Source organism: Thalassophryne amazonica, chromosome 8, assembly GCF_902500255.1.
Source record: "Thalassophryne amazonica chromosome 8, fThaAma1.1, whole genome shotgun sequence".
Classification (NCBI taxonomy): domain Eukaryota; kingdom Metazoa; phylum Chordata; class Actinopteri; order Batrachoidiformes; family Batrachoididae; genus Thalassophryne; species Thalassophryne amazonica.
Window position 1 is genome coordinate 6,854,298 of NC_047110.1, and position 12,983 is coordinate 6,867,280.

Consider the following 12,983-nt stretch of genomic DNA (forward strand, 5'->3'; position numbering starts at 1 on the left):
GAAGAGTTTGAGATCATTCTGAAATGTATCAGCTGTGTCCAGCAAAAACATAACAATGTCAATGGGCACGCCCGTGTCGTCTGCTCTGAGACTGCTGTCCAACGTTTTCAGACTGCACCTTGGCACTTTTTCGGATGTGGGCTGGTTCATCATTCTAACTCCATTCAGCATCATTCATGCTATGTGTGATGGGGTCTAAGCCTCTCGCTCAGAGAGTCAAGCAGGTGCATTTCTGGAAAACGTTTCACTTGGCATTTTTGGGCGGGCGACGTCAGTCCGAGCATAGGCAGAAACAGCACAATGGCGACCCGACAGAGAAGAACAAACGTAACAACATCAGATCATGAAAATAATGGCCATTTGTACAACAGCGATGCTCAGCATTCATTCAGATCAGTGGACCTGTGAGAAAATGCTTGGAAAAAGTCATCAGCTTCAGGACTTTCTACCAGCTCACGGTTGTGCACGAGCATTGCTTGCCACCCAAGTCAGTGCTCCGCCAAGAGAAGGCACAGACACCCTTCACCCCAAAATACTAAACTTTTTGAGAGTCTGTCAGATTTTGGATCCAGATGTGTGTAGAGTCTGTTGTTTGCACTAGAGCAGGACATTGTTTTAACCCCATTATAGCTACCACATGAAAGTGCCCGTGGAACTCGCTGCTGTTTTTGCAGGCTGCCTGAACACAGGTGTTTTTCTTTGACTTTTCAAATACTGCATCAATGACACTTATGTACATGCACAAAGCTGTGTCTCTAGAGACGTTCATGACAGATTAACGTGCACATGTGATATGTCTTCTCACAGTGAAGCGCGGCTACTAGTTTTAATGTGACTGCATCAAAATGAACAGTTATTACTTTAAAAACGAGTCATCACGATACAACATCATACTTATTTAAACTTTGCAATTAAACCGCAGCTGTGTTCTTAAAGGTAGCAGCAGGTTGTCTACATTCCATTCAACATCGCACTGGGACATTTGCTCAGAGTGCGTAAACACTGTCAGAAACATTTGGAAAAAGTGGTACTCACAAGTACTTGTTTTTCCAAGTGTTTCCGACACATGAGTACTGTAATGGGTTGCTTTGATTGGCGTATGCTTACAGACCGTTCACATCAGTGCACAAATTAATACACATTCATTATCACATGACCTCAAACAGCTAAAATCTGAGTTGTTGTGAATTCTGTGCAACGTGTCCTTTAAAGGAAGATGTAAAAGTACATTTTTCGAGGTGGATGCAGATCACCACCACTCCTCCCCAGTGCTCCCGTTAAAAGAGCCAGTTGGGAGCTTGGCTGAAATCGGGACATGAACCCGGATCGCTGGCATCCTAATCCAATGTGCAAACCATTACACCGCCACCTCCCAAACACGTAACCTCAAGGAGTAGGAAGGCCACACCACCGTCGGTGATGACCACATGAATTTGGTGAGATGTGGGTACCTGCAGCTCTCTCTCTGGATCAGCCTGGCTCCTCCCTCACTTCCAGCGGTGAAGCAGAAGTCTGGTGGAACCTGGTTCTTTTGTTCCTGCAGACCTGATATCTGCCTAAGCATGAGCAGAGCTCCAGACTCCTCAGAGCGGCTTAAGTACCAGAGCAAAATCTCCTGACAGGGGGCGCTGCACAACACAAAGCACACACAATCAATTCGGCAATTATAGCCGAGCAAGAAGATTACGTGTTTACTGGAGAACAATCTGTCCATCATGGAGATCTGTGAGCATGTCCGTGTGCTTTTAGGGCATAAAGCCACTAGAGGTTCTGCCTGAGTATACTACAATGTTAGTTAAATAATAAGCCATGAACAATGAGCCACGCATGGGTGTGTCAGCGATTATTCGAAGAATGACCCACGTTTTAAGTTATCAAGTATCCGCTATGAAGAAGCCTCTATGTGGCTCTCTGTATGTGCCAGGTATCAGTCTTTAGTGAGCCACGACTGACCTGTCATTTGAGTCCCGTCCAGCCTCGAGCGGCTCGTGTTGCCGCATATTATCCATGTCAAGCCATATATGATCCATGTAGCACCATGTAACGTGACGTTGGTGCACGTTCCGGCATGGGTTTGGTCCAAACCTCCAGCCCTCCCACACCTGGTCCCTTTAAAATGTGGGTTTTCAATTCACAGCATCCATTCAAGATGTTGTGACATATTTTAAACACAGTCCAAAAACAGACGCTCCAGTACAGTCCAGCTGGTGTGTACATCCGTGCACCAGGCTGCTGTTCACCTGTGTTCCAGAGTCATTAAATGCACTTCTTCTCATTGGCTTTATTTCTTCCGCGGCTCACCGGTGATTTGTGTGACTTTGTGTTCGTCAGTTATTGACTGCAAAATCGCTCTTTTGCGTGCTCGCGTTGTGCGTAAATGCTCGTCTTGAATACCAGTCATTGCATCAGTGCACCCACACACGCGCTCATCTGATCCATTAACAAGATGTTAAATCCATCATAAACATACTTTTCCAGCTGCTTATGAAGAAGGAATGAACATGCAACTGTTTTATCAAGCTATTACAATATAAACATTACAAATACTTACCTATTAAGCTGTTCCAAATACGTTCTCCACCTCAGTGCATGAGACAGGGAGAGAAAAAAGGGTCCAGATGAAACAGTCCTCTGAGATTCCAGAAGCGATTAGAGGTGTTTTCAACTGCCAAGCTCTGACAGAAAATGATTAATCAGCTACAAAATAATTATTTTATATACAGTGTCTGGCGCTCAAAACAGGTGGGATTGTCACGACGTGAGAGGGCAGAGCCAAAATAGCCTGTCTGTTCCTCGTAGCTGCCAGGTGCTAGGATAATGACAGATGTGGCCGTGACCGAGTCAATACTAAAAGTTAGCAGTAACTTCTGCTAAATTTTGTAGAGGTTTATTGGTTTAGCGTTATAAAAGATAACTTTTCAGTTTGCGGATTAGTGGTCATCAAAGCAGACTTTTTGCTTAGCTGTGCCCAACACTGTTATTGTGCTGAGCTTTTCTGCCACAAGGAGGCACTACGGAGTAACTAGGGGCAACTCACTGTTCAGTCTTTCAGCAAACTGACAATGATATGATTTCTGATGATACCCTCAAAGAAACACATGTTGAAGCAACAAAGGAGGAAAAACGGACAGTTTATTCAAAAATATAGCAACAATCAGAAACTCCATCCATCCATTTTCTATACCCGCTTACTCCAATTAAGGGTCAGCGGTTGCTGTAGCCAATGCCAGCAGTCATAGGGTGTAACACCCTGGACAGGACGCCAGCCTGTCACAGGACCACAAGTGGACAAACACATTCACACACAGCCTACGGACAATCTGAAGTTTCCAATCCATCTAACCTGCATGTCTTTGGATGTGGAAGGAAGCCAGAGCATCTGGAGGGAACCCACACAGACACAGGAAGAACATGAAAACACACAGAAAGGGCGTGAAGCGATCCCACAACCTTCTTGCTGAGAGGCATCTGTGCTAGCCATATTTCGTAAATAAATAACACACACACGCGCGTTCTGTCGCTCCCACGAACATTTTTCCAGTTTTATCATTAATCTGTTTAACAGTGTACTGAATAAACTGTCCCTGGGTGTCTTCACATAATTTCCAGTCATCTGTAGTCTAATTTTTTCTTTTCTGTGTTCATGTTGTCTGATGTGACCTTGTGGGGAATCCCTGCTCAAAGGGCCTATTTACATGAAATTGCATATTTAAATAGGACGTGGCCAGAGAGGAGTTTGGTTCCACGCTCAATTCCACAGACAGTGGGATGTATAAGCGTGGATTCATGTCTACGCACACTTTCATACATCTGAATATTTTTGTGCTTATTTCTGTGCTTCTGGGTTTTGGTGTGCGACATGTTTCAGTAAGAAATCCACACAAGTCTTTGTACATGAGGTTCCTGGTGTCTCCTGACAAACACCACTAACACTCTTTATTTTCTGTGAGCAGAGGACAAATCAGGTGATCCCCAGGAGGAGGGCTGGTAATTGCTCTCCAACTTTATATTCACAGCCTAAACAAGGACATTTTAGAGGACAGTTTGCCCTCATGGAAATGTGGAGTAATGTGGAGAACTCTTTACCGTAGATGGGACACGTTGTGCCTGGTGAAACAGTAAAGTGTGAACACAACCAGAAGGACCTCCTCCATAGCTTTCAGAAGAAGAACTGATGGACTGTTTCCCACCACACAGATCTGACAAAAAAAAAAAAACACTGTACGAGAGGCGTAATGACAACAGAAGGTTATGATACAAGTCAGTGGTTACCAAAGCTCTTCTGTTACCACAAAACCAAAGCCTGCAGTGCATCCAGAAAGTATTCACAGCACTGCCCCTTTTCTACATTGTTCTATGTTACAGCCGTACTACAAAATGGATGAAATTCATTTTTTTCCCTCACAATTCTACACACAATAATGACAATTTGACATCGACCCTGTATATACACACACACACACACACACACACACACACACACACACACACACACACACACACACACACACACACACACACACACACACACACACACAGTTTCAGGATACATGTCTTGTTTCAGCAGCCCATTTCCCATCAGTATCCTGGTTTTTCAACAACCGATGCAGACTTTGTTAACTCGGGCGACGTCCGAGCTGTTATGGCTTTATTTATCTTACCGGATGTGTGGCCTGACTGGGGTTTGAACCCATGACCTGTTACTCCAAATGCAGCAATTCTACCACTACACTATCCACCTGTGGTGGATGACAAGAGACAGAAGACCGCAGTTGTGATCATTGTGGCAAAATCCCAGTTGACAGCAACATCAGAAAGAACGACCACGAGAAAATAGAGAAGTATCAAGAACTGAAGGAGCAACTGGAGCAGATGTGAAAGTCCAAAGTGGTCCCAGTGGTAAGAGGAGCACTCAGGGCTGTAACCTCCAGACTGGAGGAGTGACTCCAGCAGATTCCAGGCACAACATCAGAGGTCTCTGTCCAGAAGAGTGCAGTCCTAGGAACAGCTAAGACACTGCACAGAACCCTGAAACTCCCAGGCCTCTGGGAGAGGACCAGATCTTGAGGACCAAATCAATCAATTCAATCAATTTTTTTTTTATATAGCGCCAAATCACAACAAACAGTTACCCCAAGGCGCTTTATATTGTAAGGCAAGGCCATACAATAATGATGTAAAACCCCAACGGTCAAAACGACCCCCTGTGAGCAAGCACTTGGCTACAGTGGGAAGGAAAAACTCCCTTTTAACAGGAAGAAACCTCCAGCAGAACCAGGCTCAGGGAGGGGCAGTCTTCTGCTGGGACTGGTTGGGGCTGAGGGAGAGAACCAGGAAAAAGACATGCTGTGGAGGGGAGCAGAGATCGATCACTAATGATTAAATGCAGAGTGGTGCATACAGAGCAAAAAGAGAAAGAAACAGTGCATCATGGGAACCCCCCAGCAGTCTACGTCTATAGCAGCATAACTAAGGGATGGTTCAGGGTCACCTGATCCAGCCCTAACTATAAGCTTTAGCAAAAAGGAAAGTTTTAAGTCTAATCTTAAAAGTAGAGAGGGTGTCTGTCTCCCTGATCTGAATTGGGAGCTGGTTCCACAGGAGAGGAGCCTGAAAGCTGAAGGCTCTGCCTCCCATTCTACTCTTACAAACCCTAGGAACTACAAGTAAGCCTGCAGTCTGAGAGCGAAGCGCTCTATTGGGGTGATATGGTACTACAAGGTCCCTAAGATAAGATGGGACCTGATTATTCAAAACCTTATAAGTAAGAAGAAGAATTTTAAATTCTATTCTAGAATTAACAGGAAGCCAATGAAGAGAGGCCAATATGGGTGAGATATGCTCTCTCCTTCTAGTCCCCGTCAGCACTCTAGCTGCAGCATTTTGAATTAACTGAAGGCTTTTTAGGGAACTTTTAGGACAACCTGATAATAATGAATTACAATAGTCCAGCCTAGAGGAAATAAATGCATGAATTAGTTTTTCAGCATCACTCTGAGACAAGACCTTTCTGATTTTAGAGATATTGCGTAAATGCAAAAAAGCAGTCCTACATATTTGTTTAATATGCGCTTTGAATGACATATCCTGATCAAAAATGACTCCAAGATTTCTCACAGTATTACTAGAGGTCAGGGTAATGCCATCCAGAGTAAGGATCTGGTTAGACACCATGTTTCTAAGATTTGTGGGGCCAAGTACAATAACTTCAGTTTTATCTGAGTTTAAAAGCAGGAAATTAGAGGTCATCCATGTCTTTATGTCTGTAAGACAATCCTGCAGTTTAGCTAATTGGTGTGTGTCGTCTGGCTTCATGGATAGATAAAGCTGGGTATCATCTGCGTAACAATGAAAATTTAAGCAATACCGTCTAATAATACTGCCTAAGGGAAGCATATATAAAGTGAATAAAATTGGTCCTAGCACAGAACCTTGTGGAACTCCATAATTAACTTTAGTCTGTGAAGAAGATTCCCCATTTACATGAACAAATTGTAATCTATTAGACAAATATGATTCAAACCACCGCAGCGCAGTGCCTTTAATACCTATGGCATGCTCTAATCTCTGTAATAAAATTTTATGGTCAACAGTATCAAAAGCAGCACTGAGGTCTAACAGAACAAGCACCGAGATGAGTCCACTGTCCGAGGCCATAAGAAGATCATTTGTAACCTTCACTAATGCTGTTTCTGTACTATGATGAATTCTAAAACCTGACTGAAACTCTTCAAATAGACCATTCCTCTGCAAATGATCAGTTAGCTGTTTTACAACTACCCTTTCAAGAATTTTTGAGAGAAAAGGAAGGTTGGAGATTGGCCTATAATTAGCTAAGATAGCTGGGTCAAGTGATGGCTTTTTAAGTAATGGTTTAATTACTGCCACCTTAAAAGCCTGTGGTACATAGCCAACTAACAAAGATAGATTGATCATATTTAAGATCGAAGCATTAAATAATGGTAGGGCTTCCTTGAGCAGCCTGGTAGGAATGGGGTCTAATAAACATGTTGATGGTTTGGATGAAGTAACTAATGAAAATAACTCAGACAGAACAATCGGAGAGAAAGAGTCTAACCAAATACCGGCATCACTGAAAGCAGCCAAAGATAACGATACGTCTTTGGGATGGTTATGAGTAATTTTTTCTCTAATAGTTAAAATTTTGTTAGCAAAGAAAGTCATGAACTCATTACTAGTTAAAGTTAATGGAATACTCAGCTCAATAGAGCTCTGACACTTTGTCAGCCTGGCTACAGTGCTGAAAAGAAACCTGGGGTTGTTCTTATTTTCTTCAATTAGTGATGAGTAGAAAGATGTCCTAGCTTTACGGAGGGCTTTTTTATAGAGCAACAGACTCTTTTTCCAGGCTAAGTGAAGATCTTCTAAATTAGTGAGACGCCATTTCCTCTCCAACTTACGGGTTATCTGCTTTAAGCTACGAGTTTGAGAGTTATACCATGGAGTCAGACACTTCTGATTTAAAGCTCTCTTTTTCAGAGGAGCTACAGCATCCAAAGCTGTCTTCAATGAGGATGTAAAACTATTGACGAGATACTCTATCTCCCTTACAGAGTTTAGGTAGCTATTCTGCACTGTGTTGTTATATGGCATTAGAGAACATAAAGAAGGAATCATATCCTTAAACCTAGTTACAGCGCTTTCTGAAAGACTTCTAGTGTAATAAAACTTATTCCCTACTGCTGGGTAGTCCATCAGAGTAAATGTAAATGTTATTAAAAAATGATCAGACAGAAGGGAGTTTTCAGGGAATACTGTTAAGTCTTCTATTTCCATACCATAAGTCAGAACAAGATCTAAGATATGATTAAAGTGGTGGGTGGACTCATTTACTTTTTGAGCAAAGCCAATAGAGTCTAATAATAGATTAAATGCAGTGTTGAGGCTGTCATTCTCAGCATCTGTGTGGATGTTAAAATCGCCCACTATAATTATCTTATCTGAGCTAAGCACTAAGTCAGACAAAAGGTCTGAAAATTCACAGAGAAACTCACAGTAACGACCAGGTGGACGATAGATAATAACAAATAAAACTGTTTTTTGGGACTTCCAATTTGGATGGACAAGACTAAGAGACAAGCTTTCAAATGAATTAAAGCTCTGTCTGGGTTTTTGATTAATTAATAAGCTGGAATGGAAGATTGCTGCTAATCCACCGCCCCGGCCCGTGCTACGAGCATTCTGACAGTTAGTGTGACTCGGGGGTGTTGACTCATTTAAACTAACATATTCATCCTGCTGTAACCAGGTTTCTGTTAGGCAGAATAAATCAATATGTTGATCAATTATTATATCATTTACCAACAGGGACTTAGAAGAGAGAGACCTAATGTTTAATAGACCACATTTAACTGTTTTAGTCTGTGGTGCAGTTGAAGGTGCTATATTATTTTTTCTTTTTGAATTTTTATGCTTAAATAGATTTTTGCTGGTTATTGGTAGTCTGGGAGCAGGCACCGTCTCTACGGGGATGGGGTAATGAGGGGATGGCAGGGGGAGTGAAGCTGCAGAGAGGTGTGTAAGACTACAACTCTGCTTCCTGGTCCCAACCCTGGATAGTCACGGTTTGGAGGATTTAAGAAAATTAGCCAGATTTCTAGAAATGAGAGCTGCTCCATCCAAAGTGGGATGGATGCCGTCTCTCCTAACAAGACCAGGTGTTCCCCAGAAGCTTTGCCAATTATCTATGAAGCCCACCTCATTTTTTGGACACCACTCAGACAGCCAGCAATTCAAGGAGAACATGCGGCTAAACATGTCACTCCCGGTCTGATTGGGGAGGGGCCCAGAGAAAACTACAGAGTCCGACATTGTTTTTGCAAAGTTACACACCGATTTAATGTTAATTTTAGTGACCTCCGATTGGCGTAACCGGGTGTCATTACTGCCGACGTGAATTACAATCTTACCAAATTTACGCTTAGCCTTAACCAGCAGTTTCAAATTTCCTTCAATGTCGCCTGCTCTGGCCCCCGGAAGACAATTGACTATGGTTGCTGGTGTCGCTAACTTCACATTTCTCAAAACAGAGTCGCCAATAACCAGAGTTTGATCCTCGGCGGGTGTGTCGTCGAGTGGGGAAAAACGGTTAGAAATGTGAACGGGTTGGCGGTGTACACGGGGCTTCTGTTTAGGGCTACGCTTCCTCCTCACAGTCACCCAGTCAGCCTGCTTTCCCGGCTGCTCGGGATCTGCCAGGGGGGAACTAACGGCGGCTAAGCTACCTTGGTCCGCACCGACTACAGGGGCCTGGCTAGCTGTAGAATTTTCCACGGTGCGGAGCCGAGTCTCCAATTCGCCCAGCCTGGCCTCCAAAGCTACGAATAAGCTACACTTATTACAAGTACCATTACTGCTAAAGGAGGCCGAGGAATAACTAAACATTTCACACCCAGAGCAGAAAAGTGCGGGAGAGACAGGAGAAGCCGCCATGCTAAATCGGCTAAGAGCTAGTAGCTACGCTAAGCTAGCGGATTCCTAAAAACACGCAAAGTGAATAATGTGTAAATAATTTAGAGGTGATTCAGCAGAAGGAGTGCTTTAGTTAAGGCACGTAAAGATTACACTGGGAAACAAATCGTAATCTAGATAACTAGATCAATCTAACTGCGCAGATTAAACAAACATACCACCCTCCACCCAGAGGGAGATTTTTATATGATTTCATTATCAAACCGTTATGACAAAGAATATAATTGAGGATTGACGCTTTACAGTATAAACATGAACTTTATCATAAATAACTGTAAAGCCAACAGCCAGCCAACGTACATCAATCTGCCATCATGCTGCCTTCACTCTGATCGCTCAGCTTTTGGATAAAACAGACTTCTCCTCTATTTTGGCCCCGCCTTGCTGGCAGCAGAGTGACCACCTGTCTCTTATATCTAATGTGACCAAGGGTTGATGGGGGTCCCAGCCATGCTTGACAGCATTTTAAATTACGCTGTTGTCGCCCTCTGTCGGACACGCTATTCAATGACATTATTTTCAACAACCAATATTTTTCTGTATTGGTTATTCAGTAAAATAAAAGTCTTCATATCAGCAAAAAATAACTCTGATACTGATATGTTTGTGAAAGGCTCATATCGACCGATATTACTGGCCAACAAATATAACAGTCTGGCACTAACATTAACTAATACTGATGAAAAAATGCATCTGAGAAGAGTTTGAATTTGAGAATGATCAGTTTCATAAAGACCTGCAAATAAAATGTACAAAAATATCTGTATGTCATAGACAGGTACTGTAATATTTTTTGAAACCTCTAAGTAATGCTGAAAATCTGTCTGTCATTTCAACTCCACTGTGGTGGTTTACAGAGGCAAAACTGTGCCAATTACATATGTATTCACAGATATAAACCAACCTGGAGTAACATTTTAGTCTTGTCCAGTCCATAACGTGCACGGGGGGTGTCTGACATGCTACACTGGAGAAAATAGTAGAAATGTCAAGACAACTGCCTAAAGGTACCAGACATTATGGTTCATATTAGGTGCAGGTTTGGGTTAGATTTAACCGCCACCAGTCACAAAATGCACCGTGAAGATATGACACAAACGCTCTGGTAGTTCATAACAGCCAGCACGCGCAGGTTTGTGTTCCAATGGAACACCAGTGCAGCACACCAAATCGATGCGTTCAGTCCAATCACCTTGTACACATCCTCAACGCACCGCGTCAGCTCCCATTCCTCCACAGCAGCTGCTAGGGAATTCTCTTTGCCTGGAAAAGCCCACCACAAGAAAAATGTTCATCTCTGCCTGGACACAAGTCGTAATTCAGAAGGTTTGAATGAGGCATGCTACAAGCAGAAGAACTGCTGATATACATTTCCTGGCACTGGTAGTTAAAAATAGGGATCTCAACTACGACTAGCCAACATCCGACAAGTCTGACTATTTTTTATTAGTCGACTAGTCAAAAGCCATTTATTAAGTTCATTTAACCCTTAAAAGAATAGAGCTGCCAACCGCTCCCTTCACTCAGTGAAGAAAGTGTGTGAACCTCGGCAGGTGAGTTTGTCACCTCAAACGGTAAAAACTAACTTTACTAAAATCAGTAAACAGTGCTAAACAAACTTACTGAAATAGTTACTGTTAATAAATTAGCTATTATTTGTGACATTTTTTATACTTCATTAATTTAATAAATTTTCTAAAATATATACGAGGTCTGTCCATAAAGTATAGGTCCTTTTTATTTTTTTCAAAAAACTATATGGATTTCATTCATGTTTTTACGTCAGTCATGCTTGAACCCTCGTGCGCATGCGTGAGTTTTTCCACGCCTGTCGGTGACGTCATTCGCCTGTGAGCACTCCTTGTGGGAGGAGTCGTCCAGCCCCTCGTCGGAATTCCTTTGTCTGAGAAGTTGCTGAGAGACTGGCGCTTTGTTTGATCAAATTTTTTTCTAAACCTGTGAGACACATCGAAGTGGACACGGTTTGAAAAATTAAGCTGGTTTTCAGTGAAAATTTTAACGGCTGATGAGAGATTTTGAGGTGATACTGTCGCTTTAAGGACTTCCCACGGTGTGAGACGTCGCTCAGCGCTCTCAGGCGGCGTCATCAGCCTGTTTCAAGCTGAAAACCTCCACATTTCAGGCTCTATTGATCCAGGACGTCGTGAGAGAACAGAGAAGTTTCAGAAGAAGTCGGTTTCAGCATTTTATCCGGATATTCCACTGTTAAAGGAGATTTTTTTTTAATGAAAGACGTGCGGACGGGTCCGCGCGTCGGGACGCAGCCGGCGCGGTGCGGCGGCACAGGAAAAACACCTCCGTGTTGATAACCATTTGTAAAATCTAGGCGGCTTTTGATGGCTTTCAGTGGAGTGAGTATATGAGAAATTGTTTAACAGCTGGACATGTTCCAACTTGTCCTTAAGGCTTCCAACAGAGGTGTTTTTCCTGTGGCGGAGCGTCGCGGCGGCTGCGAGCCGACGCGCGGACCCGTCCGCACGTCTTTCATTAAAAGAATCTCCTTTAACAGTGGAATATCCGGATAAAATGCTGAAACCGACTTCTTCTGAAACTTCTCTGTTCTCTCACGACGTCCTGGATCAATAGAGCCTGAAATGTGGAGGTTTTCAGCTTGAACAGGCTGATGACGCCGCCTGAGAGCGCTGAGCGACGTCTCGCACCGTGGGAAGTCCTTAAAGCGACAGTATCACCTCAAAATCTCTCATCAGCCGTTAAAATTTTCACTGAAAACCAGCTTAATTTTTCGAACCATGTCCACTTCGATGTGTCTCACAGGTGTAGAAAAAATTTTGATCAAACAAAGCGCCAGTCTCTCAGCAACTTCTCAGACAAAGGAATTCCGACGAGGGGCTGGACGACTCCTCCCACAAGGAGTGCTCACAGGCGAATGACGTCACCGACAGGCGTGGAAAAACTCACACATGCGCACGAGGGTTCAAGCATGTCTGACGTAAAAACATATGAATGAAATCCATATAGTTTTTGAAAAAAATAAAAAGGACCTATACTTTATGGACAGACCTCGTACTTTAATTATTTCTTATTTTTGGGGAATTTCAGCTCCTCCAGCTCCCAGCTCCAGCTACAGAGTGGGTCTGGTAGGTATTCTAACATTTATTCATTCATATCTTTTAAGGCGCTTCTTCTAATTAAAGGATGCAGCGACGATGATGTTAGCAGAGCGTTCTGACCGGAGGCGGAATCGGAGTTGGAGGTGGTAGCACAGCGGTGCAGAGGTAAGAACAGAGGAACCAACAGGTGCTGCTGGGCAAAGTCAGGCTTTTCCTGCACCATGGAGAGCGCCGCCCTGGTAGCAACACGTTGAAACTGCAGGGCTGTCAGTCTGTCTTTGAAGTGCAGGAGGTCAAGAATCTGGACACAAAACAAAATTACTTTAACACAATAATCACACTCAGAGTAAGTAATGGCGCTGACAAACAAAGACTGGGTCTCACTGTGGTCATAACTCC

General features: G+C 43.2%; 1 protein-coding gene across 2 annotated transcripts in view; it reads right to left on the reverse strand.

Annotated features, from left to right (window-relative positions):
- The window catches only part of tango6 (transport and golgi organization 6 homolog (Drosophila)), a 154,038-nt gene that overhangs the window by 73,216 nt on the left and 67,839 nt on the right, over positions 1 to 12,983 (reverse strand). The window contains exons 6-10 of one of the 2 annotated variants that reach the window (XM_034175708.1): positions 12,705 to 12,885; positions 10,685 to 10,755; positions 10,397 to 10,459; positions 4,087 to 4,199; positions 1,452 to 1,628 (exon numbers count right to left, since the gene is read on the reverse strand). In XM_034175708.1, the coding sequence (XP_034031599.1) occupies positions 1,452 to 1,628; positions 4,087 to 4,199; positions 10,397 to 10,459; positions 10,685 to 10,755; positions 12,705 to 12,885 (605 nt within the window). The remainder of the gene's footprint in view (positions 1 to 1,451; positions 1,629 to 4,086; positions 4,200 to 10,396; positions 10,460 to 10,684; positions 10,756 to 12,704; positions 12,886 to 12,983) is intronic. The other variant, XM_034175709.1, reaches the window with a different exon arrangement.